At 46.0% G+C, this 23730-nt stretch overlaps 1 protein-coding gene across 1 annotated transcript in view; it reads left to right on the top strand.

Moving 5' to 3' along the window:
• ATP6V1D (ATPase H+ transporting V1 subunit D) overlaps positions 1-23730 on the top strand; it is a 128425-nt gene that overhangs the window by 32168 nt on the left and 72527 nt on the right. The window contains exon 3 of the mRNA XM_069208879.1: positions 9823-9902. Coding sequence (XP_069064980.1) covers positions 9823-9902 — 80 coding nt within the window. The remainder of the gene's footprint in view (positions 1-9822; positions 9903-23730) is intronic.

Here is a 23730-nt window from a genome sequence, read left to right on the forward strand (position 1 = left end):
TTAGAACCGTAAGCAGGTGTTTATTAATTAGGAACATATCCCATACTTTTAGTCCGCACCAGTACTTAAATGGTCACAAAATGTATTTACACCTGTTTTATCACTAAGACCCAGGTTTAGACGACCCTGTAGGTCTTTGAGTACAAACTCTTACCTAGAGCCTAAGTAAGGATGAAGATCTGAATTCTTTGTCTCTGATATAGGCTTTTTTTTGTTGCTGTTGATTCATGAGTCCCAGAGCATTTAGAATGTATACTACTCAACTAAGGATTTGACGACAGAAGAATAAATGAAACATTAATGACTAAAACCTAAAAGGGGAACAGGAAATAAACTGTGAATGGACTGAGAAATTATGCTGTGCCAAAAAAACAGAAGTTGGAATAAAGCTGTTTGGGTGGAAACATTCCTTGAACAGACCTATAGGCAGTTTAGTTCAGCAGACAGAAGTTTTTGTTTTGGGGGTATTCAGAGAGGACTGTTTGTAGCAATTGAACACTTGTGACCTGCAGGCAGGAGGTAAAATACAAGCTGAGGTTTGTACTTGGAGTGTGGAGATCTTGGTACAATGGGGGAGACATGGAAAACGAGGGGGGAGTAAGTACTTTAGTGGTAGTTTGCCAATCTGCATTTCAAAATTAAAAAAGTGACATCCACATCAGACAAACTAAACTCGCAATGTGTCACCGATCAGGTCAAAGAAAGGCAAAAGTTAGTTCACTGAATACATTAGATTGGATAACTGGCCACATCTAATCTGTGGTCACATCTCTGGCAGAAACCAGGTTATATTCCAAAAGACATTTCAGCATACAAAGTATGCCTGTGAAATAGAAAGGGTTTGGGTGCCTGAGTGCCCAGGTTAGAGCTCCAGGGTTCCAGTGCCCTAACGCTAGTAACTGAATCACTACCTGCCAAGGAGCAGGTGAGGTATCTACACTGCAGAGATCAAATAGCTTGTTTGTTCAGGTAAGTCCATCAACACATCATTTAGTGAGATCTAGTTCGCTTTACAACATCAAAGATGAAGTGGAAACATGTTTTTCTTTAGGTTTCACCTTTAAACAGCTTTTAGCGGACTTTTGTCCAATACCTATTTGTATAGTGGTAATACTTAGAGTGGGCTTTAGGTCAGCCTGTTGCTTATTTTGTTTATCTGATTTGCTTGCGTTTTTGATGGCTTTCCTTTCTCTTCTTGTGTTTGACCCTCTACAGGAGCATAGCTTATCGTTCTTTTCACTTTTGTGCCTCCACAACTCATATTAGGGGACTACTTTTTCCTTTTTGCTTTGAGCACTAATTGAGAGTGCATATGTTTTCTTGCTCTCCCCTGCATCTGCTGCACCCCTTACATCAACCCCCGCACTCTCCATGTTGCTCTCCACCCCACCCCAGGTTTGTCTAAAGACGAAACTTTGTCTGATTTGGTTTCTTTTATCTCCACCAATCTCTTGCTGTATAAGAGCCTGGGGCCTTGGCACATAAGGGCAGCACGTATGACACTGAGGGAGGGACAGGCCCTTGCACTCACCCAGTAGCATTTGAAGAGAAGGTGTCCTTTGACTGAAAGGGAAGTGTGTCTATTCCTGGTGGCCAATAAATCTGCTTCCCACATTTCTACAGAGCACTAAAATGACCAGATCATTTTTTTCCAGTTTTAGGGCGTAGCAAGCATCTTTCCTTTCCTTTCTCGGACAGTTGCTATGTTATTTGTAAGTACCTGCAGCTAGTTCTGTTATTTGTAAGCTGGATCATGTGTAAATCCTGTTCAGTACCCTGCAATAAAAGTATTTGAAAAATAAACTATGCTTTTTTATAAAGATTGAACATTTTCAATTCAGTATTCCATTTTGAGGTACATAAAGATATGTTTGGTTTTGTCCAGTATTGTTAAAAATATATTCACAATCCCATTTGGTGGCTTGACAGATGTCCAACACATAAAGAACCCTAGTCAATGCCGTAGTCGCAGCCTTCACCTTGGTAGAGTGAACCTGTAGGCCCTCTGGTAGCTTCTTCTTGGTTAAGGCGTAACTCAATTTGATACGTAGAATAATCAATTTAGACAAGGTCCATTTCTGAACTGCCATTCTTTTTTATCATTGGCAAATCCAATAAAGAGTTAGTTGACCACCCACCCGCCAGAGGTATGTGGGAGAGAGATAAAAGCAGGAAGCATGATGGACTGCTTCACATGGAAGGGCAAGAGCTCCTTTGGGAGCAAGGGTGCCTTAGTCCTAGTGATGTGCCAAAGTGACTGCAACAAGGAACGCGATTTTAAGAGTCAGCAGTCTGATGGGACAACTGTGCATGGTCTTAATTGCATGCAGACCCAAAAGCTAAGAACCACATTAAGGCCTCGCTGCATGTGGAATATAAATTAAAAATAAAGTCTATTTGTCCTATAAAAAGATCTACTTGTCCCTTTGGTGCCAACAGTGCAGCGATAAATTATGGCAGCAATCTCAAGATATAAGAGCTCTGATAATAGCCTCTCTGACTATGCCAGGGCTCGTACTGTAGTAGGGTTTGAATTCCATCAATTCCTGCATTTTGTCACCTTTCCACAGATCTACATACAGGGACATGAGGTAGCTTTAAGCAATAGGTCCAGGGTTGGAATGTTCTTTGGAGTCTGTACCAACATACTAACTTCCATGTTTTAGGCGGTTGCACCAGCTCCTATTTAATATTTTCCCATACTGAGGAAGGTTGGAAATGTACTCCTGACAAGGGCAGAAATGCAACTTATTCCACTGTTGGGGGAAAAAGCGGATGGAGGGGGAAAGTGAACCTGTGAACGCTCAACAGATTTTCTCATGAGTTAATCTACAAATCAGTTTGCTTGTGCTAAAACGCAGTTCACAAATGCTTTCTAGGAATATGATTTCCTAGCCTACTTCTGTAAATTATTTTGAATTCATGAAAGCTGTAACTGTGCCCTAATGCAAGGGCGTGCACCATTGGTGCACTTTTGTGACTTTGTCAGGATTGGGTCCCTAATTAGGTCTTGCATTAATCAAGACCTTTTTGTTTTTAATGAAATTCTGTCTCCCTCTCTCTATCAACACACTGGCTTCACTGAGACTGGCAGCATTCTGCTTTCACAAGGAGCATATTGGCACACAAAGTAGTTTTGCTCAGTGTTAGAGACTATTGTGGCAAAATGTGCATTTTGAGACCAAAAATTAATATTGATTTTTGCCAATTTTTGTTATAATGGTGAGCGCCTGTGTTAGAAATGACAGCCTTTTGGTGGTCATCCCTCCAACTTTTTTCAAGTCTCCTTCCATTTTTCTGACACTGTTTTTGCTGGTTTTAGGACTCTGTGCATTTTACCACTGCTGCCCGGTGCTAAGGAGCATATGCTCTCTCCCCTAAACATGGTAACATCGGTTCCTACCCAATTGGCATATTTAGTTTACCTGTAAGTCCCTAGTAAAATGCACTACATGTGCCCAGGGCCTGTCAATTAAATGCTACTAGTGGGCCTGCCGCACTGATTGTGCCATCCCACAAAGAGCCCCTTAACCATGTCTCAGGCCTGCCATTGCAAACCCTGTGTGTACAGTTTCACTGCCACTTCTACTTGGCATTTAAAGCCACTTGCCAAGCCTTAAACTCTCCTTTTTCTACATATGGCACCCATAGTGGAGGGCGCTATGTTGGTGAAAGGCATGACATGTACTTACGTGTTTTACATGTCCTGGTAGTGGAGGAACTCCTAAATTCGTTTTCCACTACTGTGAGGCCTGCTCCTCTCTTAGACTAGCATTAGAACTCCCCTCATATACTCTTAAATGATAGATTCTGATCTGGAAGGAGTTGCCATGTTTTGTTTGGTATTGCCAGACTGGTAATAGAACATCCTGCTTACTGGTGAAGTTGGATTTAATATTACTATTTTAGAAATGCCACTTTTAGAAAGTGGGCTTTTCTCTGCACTTACTGCCATCTGTGCCTTACAGCCTGTCTCCAATCCACGTCTGGTCCATGCTGGTTGACAGCTCCCCTTGTGCATTTCACCCAGACAACCATAAACACAGGACATTCAGTCACACCTGCATTAATCTACATACCGAATGGGTCTCTCTGGGCAGGAAGGGTGGAGAGGTTCACACTTACAATTCAAAGGCCAGTGGCCTGCCCTCGCACAAAGGACTCACAGGGATCCTGGCAGACAGGACTGGGCTGAAAGGGCAACTTGTGCATTTCAAAACCACTCTTGAAGGTCCCCCATTTCAAAGGCATTTTGGGTATATAAACTGGATCTCTGTCCCCACCAGATCAGACACTTATGGACCTACAGCTGCACTCTGTCAGAGGAACTGCCTGGCTGCTCAAAGAACTCATCTGGCTGCTTTGTTGAGAACGACTGCTGCCCTGCTTGTTGCCCTGCTGCCCTCTGATCGCTGGAAGGACTCTTCCTTCCTCCTGAAGTGCTCTCCAAGGGCTTGGATTGAGATTGCCTCCTGTTTCTGAAGTCTCGGGGCCAACAAAGACTTCACCTCGTCAAGAAAATCCTCGTGCATTGAAAATCGACGCAATGCCTGCAGAAATAGTAGTAAAGTCTTCATTGTGGCCTGAGAAATCGCTGCACCGCCGACTGGAAGGACGCAACACGACTTCCCGACTGGAAATTCGATGCAGCGCCTGCCTTGCAATGGAAAATTCGACACATTTCCTACTGGATCTACACAGCGCCTGCTCCTTCTTCGAGCACGTCAAAGATTTTCGACGCATCGTCCCTGGGTGTCAGAATATGCCTGCGTCGCAGTGAGGAACCAAGACTGCGCCCCTGAAAAATGACGCAACCCCTTGCAGCGTGGAAAGAAACGATGCATCATCTGTGCTGTGTAGGAAAATCCAACGTAACACCGTATTTTGCCACTCATCTCCTCCTCTGCGGTCTCTGTGGGTTGTTATTTTCGACCCATCCCAGGTACTTTTTGCAACAAAGAAACAACTGTTGATTAGTAAGGATTGAGACTCTTTTAAACCTTTTTAAAAGTGATATTTCAACTTGTGCTTAATGGATCTTTGTCCTTTTGATCTTATTTTATTCAGATAAATATCTATTTTTCTAAACCTGTGTGTGCATTTTTGTGGTGTTGTCACTGTGTTACTGTATGATTTATTTCAAAGACAATTTATACATTGCCTTCTAAGTTGAACCTGACTGCTCAGGCCAAGCTACCAGAGGGTGGCCACAGGATAATTTGGATTGTGTTGTGACTTACCCTAACTAGGATTGTGGTCCCTGTTTGGGAAAGGGTGTATACCTCTACTAATTAAAGACCCCATTTCTAACAGCCTTGTCAAGTTTATAAAAAACATGTCAAAACAAGACATGCATCGACAGAACCAAAACACTGACCACCAATGTCAGACCTATTGACTTAGCCAATGCCTGTTTATTTTCATGTTTTCCAGAATGTTGTTGAAACTGGTAGCACTGATATTCCATTATGAATATTCTTTGGGAATACTAGTATGCATCAACACATTTTAGTAGATGATGCTTCAAATAAATGGTATCTCAACTTTCACAGTACTTTAGCAAAACATTTTTTCCTATTGTCATTTAATGAACATTTCATTTGAAAGCATAGACTTATCATTTTTGCGTTCAAACCTCTGCAAATATTTGCATCTAATCGGAGAGCATTCTGGGAGCATTATACCTAGCCTCATATTGTTAAACTTTGCAAACGTTTGTAGACATTTTTATACTGGGACCACTGTCAGCAGTGCATCCAAAGTTTACAAAAAGTCCTTAGAGTTTTCATGCTAATAATAAAGGCTTTTCATTAATGAACCATATATACAAGTTCAAATGCCAAATGGTTTGTGCTGCAGGGGGTTGGGCCTACTTGGCCCAAGGACAAAATAAACATGAAAACTTGTTGTCCTTGACCCCAAATACTATGTCCTGGAAGCTGGGTTGTAGGAATCCCACACCCCTGTGCATCATAATGAAAGGTGCAGGCAGAAACATATCCATATGTATGAACCCTTTAAAAAAAGCGCTTCACAAAGGTGACTTGAATAAAGAGGATTAGTCGAGCATAGAAAAACCAGACCAGGGACAATTAACAGTTCTGACAGCAATATTTTACTGGGACCAAGTACAAAACAAATCAAGCAAATCAGACTTAGCCTGAAGTGGGTTGATGTATAGGTCGTCGCCCCAGCCCACAAACTTAACCTAGTGGCCAGATTTGATGGTCGTGGTGCAAGGGCAGTGTGCCAGCAGAATCAGTTACCACTTCCATCGACTGAAAAAAAACTCACTCGGCTTGTTCCCCTCGATCTCCACACATGGAGGTGAAGACCATGGATGTTCTGATGTAGAATCTATTGAGCAGATAGGAGTACCAAACTGTCTAGGCCCAATCGAGGGTTGTCAAGATGATTTGGGCCCTGTTGCTTCCGACCTTCAGTGCTCAAGAAATCAGCAGCTGAGGTGGAGACGCACTGAGGAGGCTGGAGCTCCACTGAAGCTGGAGGTGTATCCCTAGAGTGGTGAAAAGGGGTGGAAGTTCCAGTGTCCAAAAGCCATGACACTGAGCATTCTCTAGAGTAATGAAAAAATCTAGGCAGGGCAGGCCCCACTGGGCAAAGATGGTCATGAACTACCTCTGGGTGCAGGTGCCACTTGTGGTCAGCAAGATGACACCTGCTGACCTTGCTTGTTCTCATCTTGTGAGACTTCTTTTGGTGATTGACTATCATGGCTATCCCTTGAAGATCCAGCCAGTGCCAGAGCCTCAGTCCCTCAAAGCAAAGTAACAAGAACTCCATGCTGCCCTGCTTTCTGGCCTGTCAGAACCTGAAAACCTCAACAGACCTTAATAGAAGGCAAGAAGGTCTTTGAGGCCAGCCAGGTGGCACGCGACTCAAGGAGGCTGATGTGTTTTTGCTCCAGTTGAGACATGATTCCCCCCCCCCCCCCCCCCCCCCCCCCCACCACTGTCTGGACCTAACCTGGATGGCCCAACCAGCCTGGAGATGAGGCTTCTTACCACCATGAGCTCTGGATGGGATAAGGAAAATGGTTTGCCGCAAATCAGTTTGGCTTCTGCCATCCACTTCAGAAGATCCTGAGTTGCTTCATCCAAGATGCGGATGCTGTCTGAGTGTCGCTTTCAGTGCAAAGCCCATTGAAGGTAAAGGTTCCACTGGAGAGCCTGCTTGTGCCACTAGGCACTGGGCTCCAGCAGGATGCACGAGGCTTTGAGACCAAGATGTTGTAAAATCTTGTGGGGCAGAACGAAGACATGAGCCCGAAACATCGGAAGGATACCCTAAATGTTCTGGACTCATTGCAGGGGCGGAATGGCTTTCAAAGCCATTGCCTAATAAAGGGCATCCTCAGCACTGGCTCACATGGGATTTTTGCTTGTTGATAGAGAACTCCAGTGTTGACAACAACAAAGCTGTTGTCTGTAGGTAGTCCATGACTGATTGAGACAAGGCTGACTTCAGAATGGACAGCAACGAAGATGTTGTTTCTAGATGGTCCGTGATTGACTGAAGCAAGCCCGTCTTCAGCAGCCTAACCTGTCAGAAGATGCATTGTTGAAGTATGAAGTTTACACTTTGGTCAGAGCTGGATCAACATAGTACAAAACATGACATTTAGTGATTTTGTGTTTGACTTTGGTAAATGATTAAAATCGTTAGGATTTAAAAATGGGAAGCAAATATGTTATGTTATTTATTCTTATATAGCGCAAACAAATCACCCTTGAAATTGTCTTTTGGTGCTATGGCGCATAAAAAGGAAAGAGGACTTGAAGGGAGAATGTGAAAACAATCTCACTGAATCTCATTGTGGATTATATCTTAGTCATACGTATTTGTTGTGAATATCCTGATATTGTGGCCAAATTTTGCCATGCATGTTAAGCCACACAGATGTTGCTTTGCCTTTTTGTGCACCCGATGTTAAAACAATTCTGTAAATGTTACTTTTGCGATGTAGGCAAGCTAAAACTAAATCCAAACCTGTCTTTCAGTTGAGCATCATTCATGTTTGACATTATGCTCATAATTTCAAATTCATTTCTAGTTGAAAAGTATGCCAGCAAGTAAATCTAACATCACAACCTGTTTGGCGTAAAGTTTCCTATGCCTGAAAGAGCTGGAAACTAGGCTCCTTATGCTGGATGGAACAGATGTCAATTTTAACAATCTTTCCTGTAGCGTTGCAACACCACCAAACATGTCACTGAAAGCTCCGACCCAAAGAGTCACAATTGATTATGAAATGCCCTTGTCCCCCCAAGTTACTGTGTTCCAAGGCATCAGTTTGCAGCCCTACCTTTTCTATATAATCCTTCCGCTCTTCTGTACTGATCATTAGGTGATATTAACAAAAGCTTAGGGTATGACACAGTGGGGCTACTGCAACATGGTTTACACTAGACTCACAAGGAAGGCCATCAAAGGACTCCAAAGACTTCAAATTCAAGTGGCCAGAGGAGGCTTGAACTGGAGCATGTGAACATAAGAAACCAAACCACCTTGAAGTGCTATGTTGGGTCCCACTAAGTGGGCCAAATTCAGAGTCCTCTGCACCATCTGCAAGGCATATGTGGCAAAAGGGCCAGTGTGTAGTTACAAAAACTACCAAGATCCTGCACTTGGCAACAGCACATTTTATTACACAAGAAACCTTTAGATTCTTAAAACATTGAAGGTCATTAGGTGCCCAGTGTGCTAGTCTGTATAAAGGAAAACACGGTTCCAGGATGCTTGTTTCCGGTCCAGGGAGGACCTGGCCTGGCAGTTCAGGCTGGACTGTTCCTATGGGCTGGACTGTTCCTATGGGCTGCAGGGTCAAGACTTATTTGAATGTGGCGGGGTCCAAACTGTGGTGGCTGGGTGGGCAAAAAAACTGTGGATTGAGATGCGGCCCAAGCGATTGCTAGTGGCTGAGGTTAATTCAAGCATTCCATCCATCACCTTGTTTTTAAATTCTAGATAAGTGTGAGATAAAAGGGAACCACCCCCCCTTCAAGATTATGGGTTTAACAGTGGCCGTATAAGGGGGCTTGCACTACCAGTATAAGGGTATTTTTTTTTCCTCTTATTTTTAGAGCTCAACCAGATGCAATCTCTATGAAGGGAATGAAATTGATTTAGGATCCCTTTGGTATTTACATCGGTGAATGTGCGGCATTGACTAGATGCTGATATAGCTTTTAAACTAAAGGGGGAGAAAATCTCACCGTACGATTTTATACAGTATTTACATATGCTATAAACCAGGTGATATAATGATTGTACAATTTTGTTATGAATCAGTGATATATAACAATGCAATAGATCAGATATCTTGGAGGTTAACTGTGTGAGTGTTGAACATTTTGTTTTTGGGTATGAACGTATGAACAAGTACGGAGGTTTATAAGGATACCAATAATGGAAAAGAAATAATCACAATGGTCTTACAAATATATAAAAAATGAATTGTCTAATTTATATCTCACAATCCACCTCCACTAAGATTAAGTTAAGCTATTCACTTGAATCGCTTCTAATCTGAAAATTGAATTTGGCCTGAGGAGAAAGCAGTTATGTCCCTAAAAACAAGAGTCTTATGTGGAAAAGTACCACTCTTCCACTTGACAAGCATTAGAGAATTGCAGTGTTGGGGAAGGGTGACTATTTTCTTTTGTCCTCACCGTTATTTGGCTTCCCTTTCCTTTTCTTATTTATTGTTTATTCACTAGTTTCTGATGTGTGCTGGGATCTGTGCCAGAAGTGACTCTACTGTTGAAATTGCTGTTATTTAAATATAGTCTTTCCTTTCAGACCAAAATGCTGATGGGGGATGTGATGAGAGAAGCAGCCTTCTCGCTGGCCGAGGCCAAGTTTACTGCGGGGGACTTCAGGTAAATATTAGAGCTGGAGTGTGGGAGGTGTTGGATGAATTGCAACTTCTATAGACTCTTGGTCGCATAAAGGGCTATTTAAACTGAATTAAATAAAAACTGACAGTAGTGCCAAAGCCAAGGGGGGTGGGATCGCACACCTTACCTAAAGTTTGTGCATGTTGCATCTCATAGGCAGCTAACAGGAGATTGTTGTATTTGTATGCCACATGGCAATCAATGGCGTATGGTTCTGTGTTAGTTTGGTTATGAGAGTGTACAGGTAGAAGCTAGGTAGCTACAGTAGTTCCTCCGCTAAACAATATAACTACACAACTGCTGCAAAAGCACCACTTTTAATTGAGTAATAGGCATTTGAAACCATATTATGCCCGTAGGAAGCTGGCCTTGTCTGTTGGATAGCACCGTAGGTGTCCACCACACATCAGGCCAGCTTCCTACATCGGTGGTGCAGCAGTGGAATACGACACTTGCAATTGCCTTGCCACTGTTGACTTTCCACAGGGAAGCCCACTACCAGTTGTTAGGAACACACTGCACTTGGTGAACAGGATCACTAGTCTCTTAGTTTGGGTAAGTTGGGGGTCTAGCATAGCCCTTTCTCCAAACTTTCAGGGAGTCTAGTTGTAAGAGTAGTCAGGTGCACTCACACCACTCTAACAAGATGTCTTCACTGGAAAACACAACTCCGGTCCCAGACTCTCAATATGAGAGCTGTACTTTTCAAGAGTTGAGGGAGATGTGTGCTTCCAGGAAGCTGAAGACAGGGAGAAATCCCAACAAGTCTACTTCTGTGGTCACTACTCCAGGCTGACCAGGACAACTCGGTAGCCAGGAGGAGGAGGAAGTAGAGATTGGCCCTCCAGTCTTAGATAGGGTAGATTTATGCTATCTTGAGGAGGGTCAGGAGGAACCTGGGGTACACCACAGCTCTGTTAAGAGCACTGCTGGTAGTGAAAAAGGAGGGGAGTCACTTCAGTAGGCCCTCTTTTAGTCCCAGAGGGTTGGTTCAGAGGGTCCCCAGGGAGAGGTACAGGTCCTCTGCTGTCAACACCCACATCTCATCAGTGTCTGATGGGACCCACCACTTAAACTCTGGAGGATTCTCTAGATAGGGAACTCGGAGAGCTGAGGTTGGAGGAGGCCAAACTGAGACTGCAGCAGCAGGGAGATGACATCCACAAGTGGTTCACTGACTTAGAAGAGGGCCTGTAAAGTACAGAGTGTCCCTCAGAGACAGTGGGCAGCAATCTTGTGGCTCTTCTCTGACAAAGGCAGAGACAAACTCCTCACTAACAGAGAAAGAAGATGCAGATAATTACAAAACACTTAAAAATGCACTCTTGGATGGGTTTAGGCTGACCACTGAACAGTATGGAATTCAATTCAAGGATACTAAGTAGTTCTCCCAGGATCGGATAGGCTTTGTGGACTGCTCAGTTAATGCTCTGGAATGTTAGTTGCATGGAAGCAAAGTGAGTGAGTATCCGGGCTTGTATAATCTAATTCTGAGAGAGCACATTGTTAATAATTGCATTTCTGATCAGCTGCATCAGTACCTGGTGGATTCTGATCTGACCTTTCCCCAAGAATTGGGAAAGAATGCAGATGAATGGGTCTGCACCAGGACGGGTATCAAAGCTCCCTCAGGGGGTTACCAGAAAAGGAAAGATTCAGATAAGAATCAGGACAAGGGTGGGGACAAACAAAAAGAAAAAGAGTCTTCATCAGGCCCACAAAACTCTTCTGGGAGTGGGCCCATGTCCTCTTCCTTTACCTACAAGAAATCTTGGTACTACATATGTAAGCAAAAAGGCCATACGGCAGGTGACGCCACCTGTCCTAAGAAAAGTACCAAGCCTCCTACCACCACCACTACTACTACCACACCTACCCTTAGTGTACCTAGCAATAGCAATAATAGTGGTAATAGTAGTCAGTCCAAAAGGGTAGCTGGGTTCACCTTGGGGACTGTAGTAGGCGCTGGACTAGTCAGGGAAACCACTGAGGCTGTTTTGGTCTCTGAGGGTGGCATTGACTTTGCCAGCCTAGCTGCTTGTCCCCTTAATATGGGTAAGTATAGGCAGCATTCCTTGATAAATGGTTTTTGAGGCGAAGGCCTACAGGGACACAGGAGCCAGTGTCACCATGGTGATTGAAAAACCGGTGTCACCTGAACAACACCTACTTGGTCACACGTACCAAGTGACTGATGCGTACAACAACAGTGTGTGCCAGCCCATGGCAGATTTGACTTTAGCTGGGGGTGGGGGGGCTGGTCCTAAAAAGATTTTTGTGTCCTCTGATCTATCTGTGGAGTGTCTGCTAGGTAATGGCTTAGAGACTTCAGCTTGGGCTGAAGTGGAGTTGGAGGGCCATGCAGCAGTGCTGGGAATCCCTGAGCATATATTTGCCCTGACCAGGCCAAAAAAAGAAAGGGAACAAGGAGCCCTGGAGCGTGGAACAATGGCCCAGGAAGCTCCTAAAAAGAAAGGCAGGCTGGGTTAAAAATTACCCCCTTCTCAAACTTCCAGTGAGGACTCCACTCATGAGAGAGAGGAATCTACTCCTTGGGTGGAACCTACGCCAGAGGAGCTTCAAGCTCATACAGCTAATCTCTTGGGGGCAGGGGCGCACCAGGGAGGAACTCAGCATGGAACAGCAATGCTGTATCACACTGGAAAGTTTAAGGCAGCAAGCTGCAGCACAAGAAGCAGGGGATGTCAGTGGTACTCATATGGGAAAACTGCCTCCTTTATTCAGAAGCAAGGGACTCTAAACCTGGTGCCACCAGGAGAGTGGTCATCCCTCTGAACCTTAGGGAGTTCCTGTTCACTCTAGCACATGACATACCCCTTGCAGGCCATTTGGGGCAAAGCAAGACTTGAGACAGGCTTGTCTCCAACTTTCACTGGCCTCACATGTCAGAAGACACTAAGGAGTTTTGTTGCTCCTGTGTCACCTGTCAAGCCAGTGGCAAAACAGGTGGCACTGCAAAGGCCCCCCCTCAATTCCACTACCAGTCGTTGGGGTTACCCTTTGAAAGGGTTGGAGTGGATATAGTTGGCCCCTGGAGCCTTCAAAAGCCTTTGGAAACAGATTCATACTGGTTGTGGTGGACAATGCCACCAGATATCCAGAGGCCATTCCTCTTAGGACCACTACAGCGTCTGCAGTGGCCAAGGCCCTCCTCGAAATCTTCTCCAGGGTGCGGTTTCCTAAAGAGGTTTTTTCAGACAGTGGTGCAAACTTCATGTCTGCTCATGTGGAAGGAGTGTGGTGTCACTTTTAAATTCACCACTCCGTACTATCCTCAAACAAATGGATTAGTTGAAAGGTTCAATAAAACCCTCAAAGGCATGATAATGGTACTCTCAGAAAAAGTCAGAAGGAAGTGGGACGTCCTGTTATCTTGCCTCCTCTTTGCCTACACGGAGGTGCCTCAAAGGGAGTGGGTTACAGCCCCTTTAAACTTTTGTTTGGACACCCTGTTAGGGGTCCCCTTGCCCTTGTGAAAGAAGAATTGGAGCAACCTCTCAAGTCTCCTAAACAGGACAATTGGGTTTATGTATTGGGCCTCAGATCTAGGATGATAGAAGACATAAAAAGGGCATCCAAAAATCTTCAGGGCAGCCAAGAACTGCAGGAAGCATTGGCATTGTCAGAAGGCTGTGCCGACAGTTTATCAGCCAGGACAGAAGGTGTGGGTCCTGGGGCCTGTGGCTCCCAGGGCCCTCCAAGACAAGTGGAGTGGCCCACGCATTATTGTAGAGAGAAAAGTGGAGGTCATCTAGGTCAAAGGGGAGGTCCTGGTTGACCTAGGCACTCCTAGAAGTCCCCACCGGGTGCTTCATCTAAATCGCTTGAAACTATTATGATAGGGCTGACATGACTTTGCTCATGGCAACTGATGAAGGTCAGGAAGAAGAGAGTGACCCTCTCCCTGACCTCTTCTCTCACAATATTGTAGATGGCTGAGTAGAGGGAGTTGTACGTGCGGACTACCTTGCTGAGCAACTAAAGGAAGATTGCAGAAATCTCCTAGGTCAGTTCTTTGAACTGTTTTCTTTGACTCCTGGTCAAACAACATGATGTGAACACACCATTGACACAGGTGGCAGCCTGCCTGTCAAAAGTTAAATATAGAGGCAGCCTGATCATGTCAGGGAATGCATCAAAGTTGAGGTGCAAAAGATGCTAGACCTAGGAGTTATTGAGCCTTCAGACAGCCCTTGGGCTAGTCCTGTAGTCCTTGTACTAAAACCCCACTCTCACAATGGCAAAAGAGATTAGGTTCTGTGTGGATTACAGAGGCCTCAATACAGTAACAAAAACTGATGCTCATCCCATCCCATTAGATAAGCTAATAGATACTCTGGATTCTGCCAAGTATCTTAGCACCTTTGATCTGACTGCTGGATACTGACAGATCAAGTTATCAGAGGATGCCAAACCCAAAACAGCATTCTCCACTCCTAGAGGGCACTATCACTTTACACTGATGCCCTTTGGACTGAAGAATGCCCCTGCCACATTCCAGAGGTTGGTGAACAAAGTTCTCCAAAGCCTGGAAAGCTTCAGTGCAGCTTATCTTGACGACATAGCTGCCTTTAGCTCGAACAGGGAGAATCACCTGGTCCACCTTGGGAATGTACTGGAGGCTCTGCAAAAAGCAGGCCTCACTATAAAGGCATCAAAGTGACAGATAGGGCAGGGAAATGTGGTTTATCTGGGCCATCTAATTAGGTGGAGGCCAGATCCAACCACTCCAGGGCAAAATCCAGATTGGACTGCCCCTACAACTCAGACCCAAGTCAAAGCCTTCGTAGGCCTGACAGAGTACTATAGGAGGTTCATTAAGAACTATGGCTCCAATATAGCCCCCTTATATGACCTTGTATCCAAAAGGATGCCCAAGAAAATGTTATGGACCGCTTCCTGCCAAAATGCTTTTGATGATCTCTAACGGGTCATGTGCTCTGCCCCCACACTAAGAAGCCATGATTTCCCAAGCAATTTACTGCACAAACAGATGCTTCTGAGGTAGGGATATAGGGGCAGTACCCTCTCGACTAAATGATGAGCGCCAGGACCAACCTGTAACCTTCATAAGCAGAAGTTTGACCCTCAAGGAAAAGCGTTGGTCAGCCGTAGAGAGGGAGGCATTTGCTGTGGTCTGGGCCTTGAAGATGCTGAGGCCATACTCATTTTGCACTCACTTCCTTGTTCAGACAGACCACGAGCCCCTCTTATGGCTTAAGCAAATGAAAGGTGAGAATCCCAAATTGTTGAGGTGGTCCATAGCCCTACAGGGAATGGACTATACAGTGGAACATAGACCTGGGAGTAATCACTCCAATGCCGATGGACTCTCTAGGTATTTACACTTGGTCAATGAAGACTCAACTGGACAAGGTTAGTCTTATTGTCCTTCGTTTGGGGTTGAGGGAGCTTGTGTAAGAAAGTACCCTCTTTTTGGTATAGTTACCCCCACTTTTTGCCTGGTCCTAGTATGCTTAGACTGTTTTCACTGGGATGCTGCTAACCAGGATCCCAGTGATTGTGCTCTCTCCCTCTAAATTTGGTTGCCTAGGACTTTGCACAACCCTCAATTGGCATACTTATGCCCCCTTATAAGTCCCTAGTATATGGTACTTAGGTACCCAGGGCATTAGGGCACCAGGGGTTCCCCCGGGCTGCAGCATTATTTGTGCCCCCCATGGTAGCCCTGCAAAATGCGTCTGCAGGCCTGCCATTGCAGCCTGTGTGAAAAGGTGCATGCACCCTTTCACCACAGGTCACTGCACCAGATCACTAAGTCCCCCACACTCCCATGGTAGGCCCTCCTAGCCCAGAGGGCAGAGTGCAGGTCCCTGTGTATGAGGGCACCCCTACATGAGGTGCCCTCATGCAAACTCTAATTCCATTGCACTGGACTTTGTAAGTGCAGGGAAGCCATTTTACCTGTTTACTGGACACAGGTCACTCACTACCTGTGTCCAGCTACACACTGGTAACTCCGAACCTGGGCATGTTTGGTATCAAACATGTCAGACTCATACAACCAATTCTGGCAACAGTATTCGGGTATGATTCCATGCGCTCTGGGAGCACCTTAGAGGACCCCCAGTATTGCTCCTATCAGACTTCTGGGGTTTTCCGGGCAGCCTGTGCTGTTGCCACCCCTCAGACAGGTTTCCGCCCTCCTGCTGCTTGACCAGCCCAGGCAGGGGAAGGCAGAACAAAGGATTTCCTGTGGGAGAGGGACGTAACACCCTCTCCCTTTGAAATAGGTGTTACAAGGCTTGGGGGGGGGGGGGGGGGCAGGTGGCCTCCCCAAGCCACTGGTTTGCTATGAAGGGCACATTTGGTACCCTCTTTGCATAAACCGGTTTGCACCAGTCCAGGGACCCCCGGTTTCTACTCTGGAATGCAACTGGACAAAGGAAAGGGGAGTGACCGCTCCCCTGTCCATCTCCACCCCAGGGGTGGTGCCCAGAGCTCCTCCAGGTGGCCACTAGATGCTGCCATTTTGAAAACAAGATGTGCAGAAAGAGCATCTGAGTGGCCAGGTCAGGCAAGTGACATCACAGCCCCCTCCTGAGAGGTGGTCACCTTACTAGGTGACCAAACCCCCTTTTAGTGCTATTTAGGGACCCCCCTTAAGGGTGGGGTCCCAAGATTCCACATACAAGATTCCACCAGAATTCCTCTGCATGGTTTACTTCATCTTCTGGAACCGCAATTGAACTCCTCAGGAACTGACAAGCTGCAACCCCAGCAACAACTTCGGTTTGCAACATTGTTTTTCCGGCTCCTTACAGCAACTGCAATATTTCCCCGGCTGTGCATCCTCCGAGGTCGGCGAGACTTCAGCCTGAAGCAAGAAGGAATCTCCTCTGGAGTGGAGGAGTCACTCCCATGCATTTGCAGGCACCAACTGGAGCGACGTCCGGCTGCATTGATCTGCTCTCCTCTGGAATAGCATGTATCCTTCTTAACAGGTGGTGATCTGGAGTGGTCCTCTTGGTCCTCTCTGCCCGCTGTCCAACTTGATAGACGGTAAACCCTTGCCTCCCCTTGCAGTCAACACCCGTGTGCACTGCAACTCTTGCAGCTACCAAGTATTGTTTGCTCCTGTTCCAAGGGATCTTCAGGCTCCGAGTAGCTCCGGCCCGTGCACTTCTTCTTGCAAAGCACAGTCTCCTCTCTGCTGCTCCAGTGATTTGGGACTCCTCTTCAGGTGTGCTGACTGGGCCTCACTGTGACTTACTATGCCTTCTGCCATTAGGTTGCCTGTGGGGGCTGCTACTGTTGGCTCTCCCGACTGCTGAGGGTCACCTCGGACTCCCCTCCAAGGGTTGAGTCCCCTGGGCCTCTCGGGTCCTCTTCAACCTTGCAATGCTCCTTTTGCTCTTCTTGCATTTGCCAAGGCTTGTTGGTGGTTCTCCTGCACCACTGACCATCTGCGTCCCGACTACCGATGTGGGACACCACCTGCATCGGTCCAAGGACTCATCTTCAGCTCCTGGGCTCCACAGCTGGTCTTCTTCTCCCCTCATCGACCTGGTTCTTCATCCACAGAAGGGTGAGTAAGGGGTCCTGCCCCCACTGGACACTCCATCGTGGACTGGACTCTGTCTTCTTCTACCCGAATCCACCCTTGGTTTCTTCTTGTCTGGTCCTGTTCTTGGACAATCCTTTTTCCAAGTCCTCCTGTTTGTCCTTGGGAAGTCCAGGTACTTACCTCTGCTCTCTTGGTCGCTGGCGGTCACTCAGGTACTCGCCTCTTGGGGTTCCAGCTCCCCTCTAACAACTCCACATTCTTGGGTGGGGGACTGCATCTCACATTCCACTTTTTTAGTTTATGGTTTGGCCCTCCCCTAGGGCCCTTGCTATTTTTACTAAGTATTGCCAATGCTTGTTGTTTCTATGCTATTTTTCTGATTGCTATTTTGTATATAATTAGTGTGTACTTACCCTCATTTAGGGGAGGGGGGGACTACCCATAAGTATTCTAGTGTTGTGTTACTGTAATAAAGTACCTTTATTTTTGTAATACTATGTGGTTCTTTCATATGTGATAAGTTGCTGTGTTACTATGGTGGTATTAAATAAGCTTTGCATGTCTCCTAGATACTTCTTGGCTGCTCATCCACAGGTACCTCTAGAGAGCCCTGGCTTTCTACACACTACCTACACTTCACTTATAGGGTATACCTGGACCTGGTATAGGGTGACATCACCATAGGTGTCCACCAGGCCAGCTTCCTACAATGCCTCAGGATAACAGATATTTACACCCCTCTGTGTGCGTTTTGGTAAGGAAGTCTACCCTAAAGTCATGGCAGTGACAGGTTCCACACTTGATTATTTCTATCCATAACGCGCTGAACACAGGACATCTTCCGTTTCACCTCGCCGTAGCTGTGGACACATTCTCCATGATCTACATACAACACACCTGTAGGAAAGTAGCCTCTTTCTAGCATGGTTACCCCCACTTTTGGCCTGTTTGTGAGTGTGTGTCAGTGTGTTTTTTTTTTACTGTGTCACTGGGATCCTGCTAACCAGGACCCCAGTGCTCATAGTTTATGGCCTAATTTGTATGCCTGTGTAGTGCCTAACTGTGTCACTGAGGCTCTGCTAACCAGAACCTCGGTGCTTATGCTCTCTCTCTCCTTTTAAATTTGTCACTGTATGCCATTGACTTCATTTACCAATTTCTATTGGCATACTGGACCCCCCCCCTTATAAGTCCCTAGTATATGGTACATAGGTACCCAGGGCATTGGGGTTCCCGGAGAAACATATAGGCCGCAGCATTTCTTTTGCTATGGAGCTCAGACAAACCCTTACACAGGACTGCCACTGCAGCCTGCGTGAAATAACGCACACGTTATTTCACTGCCATTTTCACTTAAGTAACTTATAAGTCACCTATATGTCTAACCTTCACTTACTGCAGGTTAGGTGCAAAGTTACTAAGTGTGAGGGCACCCTTGCACTAGCAAAGGTCCCCCCACATAGTTCAGGGCCATTTCCCCAGACTTTGTGAGTGCGGGGACACCATTACACGTGTGCACTACATATAGGTCAATGCCTATTTGTAGCTTCGCAATGGTAACTCTGAATATGGCCATGTAACATGTCTAAGATCATGGAATTGTCCCCCCATTCCTAATCTGGTATTGGGGAGCCAATTCTGTGCATTCTGGGGGCTCCACCACGGACCCCCAGTACTGCCAAACCAGCTCTCTGAGGCTTGCACTGCAGCTACAGCTGCTGCCACCTCACAGACAGGGTTCTGCCCTCCTGGGGTCTGGGCAGCCCAGTCCCAATAAGGCAGAACAAAGCATTTCCTCTGAGAGCAGGGTGTTACACCCTCTCCCTTTGGAAATAGGTGCTACAGGCTGGGGAGGGGAAGCCTCCCCCAGCCTCTGGAAATGCTTTGAAGGGCACAGATGGTGCCCTCCTTGCATAAACCAGTCTACACTGGTTCAGGGACCCCTTCGCCCCTGCTCTGGTTGGAATCTGGACAAAGGAAAGGGGAGTGACCACTCCCCTGTCCATCACCACCCCAGGGGTGGTGCCCAGAGCTCCTCTAGTGTGTCCCAGACTTCAGCCATCTTGCTTTGCAAGGTGTGGGGGCACCCTGGAGGGCTCTGAGTGGCCAGTGCCAGCAGGTGACGTCAGAGACCCCTCCTGATAGGTCCATACCTGATAAGGTAGCCAATCCCCCTCTCAGGGCTATTTAGGGTCTCTCCTGTGGGTTCGCTTCAGATTCTGCTTGCAAGTTTCCTTCAGGAATCCTCTGCAACAACTTCAGACTCTTCTGACCTCGGATTAACAGCAGCCTGCTCCAAGAAACGCTGTAACTGCAACAAAGTGTCTACAAGAGACACTTTTCTTCAGCAACCTCAGCTCCAAGTCAGCAACTGCAAAAGTTTCCACGGTGTGCACACTCTGGGGACTCCCTGTCTTCATCCTGCATCAGAAGAACTGAAGAAATCTCCCATGGAGTGACGGAGTCACTTCCCTACTCCAAGCAGGTACCTTCCAAGACGACGTCCGGTACCCTGGGACTCCTCTGACAATGAGGAGCGTGCTCCTAAGGACACAGAGGGTGGACATCATCGACATAGACTGTCCTGAGGTCCTGCTGATGCAATTTGGAGGAGGTAAGACCTTGCCTTCCCCGAGAACGATAGTACCTCTGTGTACTGTGTCTTCTTCGCCTCCTGAGGCCTCTGTGCACTCTTTGCAAAATTCCTTTGTTCACAGCCTGGCCCAGGTCCCCAGCACTCCATCCTGCAACGCTCAACTGGCTGATTTTTTTCTCCGGTGGCGTGGAACCTTCTTTTGTTGTGCTGCATCATCCGCATTTGCACCTCCTTTGAACCCGGATCCTGTGACTCCTGGAGGTGCTAGCTGGCATCCTGAGGGCTCTCTGAAGTGCTCTTCCTCCTCACACAGAGTTGAGCCCCCACCAGATTCCTCCTGGGTCCACCCAGCGCCATTTTGATGCAAAACACACTGTTGTCGTAGCCAAGGCTTGTTGGCACCTTCGAACACAAAATCTTGTCTGCAACAATCTTCACGCCGTGAGACATCTTTTGCATCACGCAAGAACCCGCTGGCATCTTCCTAGGGTGCATTCCTGCAGTGTTCGACTAACCGGGACTCTTCTTTTGCACCCTCTTCTGGGTTGGCAGGGGCTCCTGTCCTTCCTGGAACTTCTTTCGACTTCTGGGCTTGGTCCCCTTCCTTTGTGGGTCTTCAGGTCCAATAATCCAGCAGTTGTTCTTTGCAGACTTGGTTGGCTGCTGCAAAATCCCAAAAACGAGGTGTAGTGTGTCCTAAGGAAACTTGGAGTGCTTTACTCCTGCTTTTCTGGGGTGGGGTAATTTACTTACCTTTACTGTATTCTTACTTTCCAAGCGATTCTGCACACACTACACTTGTCTAGAGGGGAATTCGTGATTCACATTCCACTTTTTTAGTATATGGTTTGTGTTGACCGCTAGACCTATTTTCTCCCATTGCATTCTACAGGATTTCCTACTGTCTACATTGTTCTATGACTGTTTACTTGTCTAATTTTGGTGTCTAGTGTATATATTATGTATAATACTTACCTCCAGAAGGATTATTGTCTCTAAGATATTTTTGGTACTGTCACTCAAATAAATACCTTTATTTTTGGTAACACTGAATATTGTCTTTACTTGTGTATAAGTACTGTGTAACTATAAGTGGTATTGCAGGAGCTTTGCATGTCTCCTAGTTCAGCCTAAGCTGCTCTGCTATAGCTACCTCTATCAGCCTAAGCTGCTAGAACACTACTACTCCACTAATAAGGGATAACTGGACCTAGTATAAGGTGTAAGTACCCACTACAAACCAGGCCAGCCTCCTACAACCGTGTAGTACATTGGTAAACTGACTGCAATTTCGAGTAGACCACAATAGAATTTTTTTTTTTTTTTTTTTTTTTTTAGCAGCACCCTATCTCCACGATGTCCTTCATAGTTGCATGATAAAAATCCAGTTTGGAGTACTCAAATATGCTTAGGGCTCTGTCTCCTGGGGCGGGCATTACAACTGTTGAAAAGCCAATCGACAGATAAGCTGAGAGCAACCCCACTACTTCCTAAACTCACATTCCCTCCACCTACCTATTTTCAAATTTGTTTCAATTGCCAAAATCCACCAGAACCTCCTTCTCCCTACCACCTCCCCTGACACTCATGTAGTACCCCACTTTGACAAAATTCATTGTTTTGCTGCCAAGCGTAAGTGAAAGATAATTTTGCGATTCTACTTATGTAAACGGTAAACATCCTCAGTCAGTGACCTATGCAGGACCACCTCTCTCTGGGTATTGTACCAGCTGGGACCCTGTTATCTCCTGAATTGTTTTAAGAACCAAATGCCATAAAGTCTGTGGCTTAGGGCATGGCAAGAGCATCCGCACCAGCAGCGGGTTCTCCTTGGTTGTTCCATAGTACCTAATTAAGTAGGTGTGTAATGCCAGTGGTATAGTATATTCCGAATTGTTTCCCTACTTCCAATATGACTGTCCACTGCGGACACTCTGGTGATTATATCTTGCTATCTGTTGCCAGCCAGCTTGATAGCAAGCATTTACTCCCAGACATCTTGGATGTAAACCTCTCATCCGTGTCAAGCCTGTTGAGGAACTGGTATAGCTTTTGAAACACCCACCACCAGCTATTGTAATTAAGAAGAAACTTTTCAAATGGAGTGAAATCTCTAGTGGCTGTCTTCTTAATATGTGGCCGTAGGACCCAATGCCGCACTTCATAGTAGGAAAGGCGTTCATTCTCTGGTATGCCGTGTTCATCTATATGTTACTCAGTGTTTTATTTGTCTTTCCTTCAGACATAACTTTTAATGTTATAAAACCCTCCTCCCACTTTCCAAGGTAGTTCCTCCTGTGCTGGGCCATGGAGAAGTCTTTATTGTCTCATAGGGCCATAAACGGTGAGGGGAATGCATCTCAGCACTCCTTTTCTGTCCCCCACCTCTAGGGTACATGCAGTGATTGGCAAGCTATACAAAAGAGCCTTCCTGTCCGCTTTAGGCGTTGATGTGACCTTTTAAACTTACTGCCTCCTCCGAGTATGGTCAGTCATGCTCCAACTTTTATCAATGTCCCTCTTAGCCCACGTACAAAAACGTGAACGTGAGCCACTTAATAGTCAAGTAGATTAGGTACACCAATACCCCCTCACCCTCTTGATAAAAGACATACATTGCCGCCGACTGAACCTCTTTTCCTTTTCTGTCCGGTGAAGTTCATAGATGTGAGCTGGAGCTGATCACTGAAGTCCTTTACATGCAGTGGCTTAGTTTGGAAGATATCGAGCTCCTTTGAAAATAGACATTTTAAGGTCTGCGATACACCCTAACTAGGAGAGACTTTTATTTCCTCAGCTGTTGAATTAAGTACATACAGTATTTCTCAATTTGTGCCCCGAGTTTTCCCCAAGTCCAGCCCCTGGAGTTAGATAGTGTTGCTGGACCACCGTTATGTGCCACCTCTTGAAGTGGCAGTACAGCTCCTTGGGTAGGAAAGTGGTTATGGCCCACCAATTTAGTCCAGTTTATTATGAACCCTGATACTCTCTGAACTCCCTAAGTGGCAGAAGCGATGGCGTGAGCTGCCAGTGACACTAGTATAGTATCTGTCAACATTGTGAGTTTAAATGCATCTGTGTTCGGTCTCAGCCCCACCTCACTCCTAGTCTACTACAGAATCAAGGCTGTGATATGAAAATTCCTACAATGTCCGCTTCTTTTAGGCCACCCATTCCCTGGGTCTTTGCAGCGCCCGGTCTTTGGAGATTGCAATTGTGGCCCTACAACCTTCCAGTATTTCATCTTTGCATGCGGATTGTCATGAGTGTCTTTGCTGACCTTACACCACTGAATGCTCCTCAGCAAGGGAGAGCGGGTCCTCATCATCTCCAGTATCTTCTTGAGGTCAGCTCAGGGCAAGTATCAAGTTTCCATTAATGACTCAAACATTCGGGTCTGCCCCTCCCACTCGAAGATGGTGTGAAAGGGATGATCCACCTGTTGCAGATGCTCTTGCTCTGAAGAAAGGGTGTGACTGGATTAAATCTTCTTTTCTGGTGGGTGATAAGACAGATTCTGAAAGATTTACACTTTAGTACCATCATGAGATGTCTGTCTTCCATTCCTGCCCACTTCAATAACTCTTTGTGTTTGAAGTGGTGCAGGAAGAAAACATCAGGAGGACTTTTAGTTCTTGTTCCTCCAGTTGTTGCTGTGTAGCCCT

Source organism: Pleurodeles waltl, chromosome 9 (assembly GCF_031143425.1).
Source record: "Pleurodeles waltl isolate 20211129_DDA chromosome 9, aPleWal1.hap1.20221129, whole genome shotgun sequence".
In the NCBI taxonomy this organism is placed as follows: Eukaryota; Metazoa; Chordata; class Amphibia; order Caudata; family Salamandridae; genus Pleurodeles; species Pleurodeles waltl.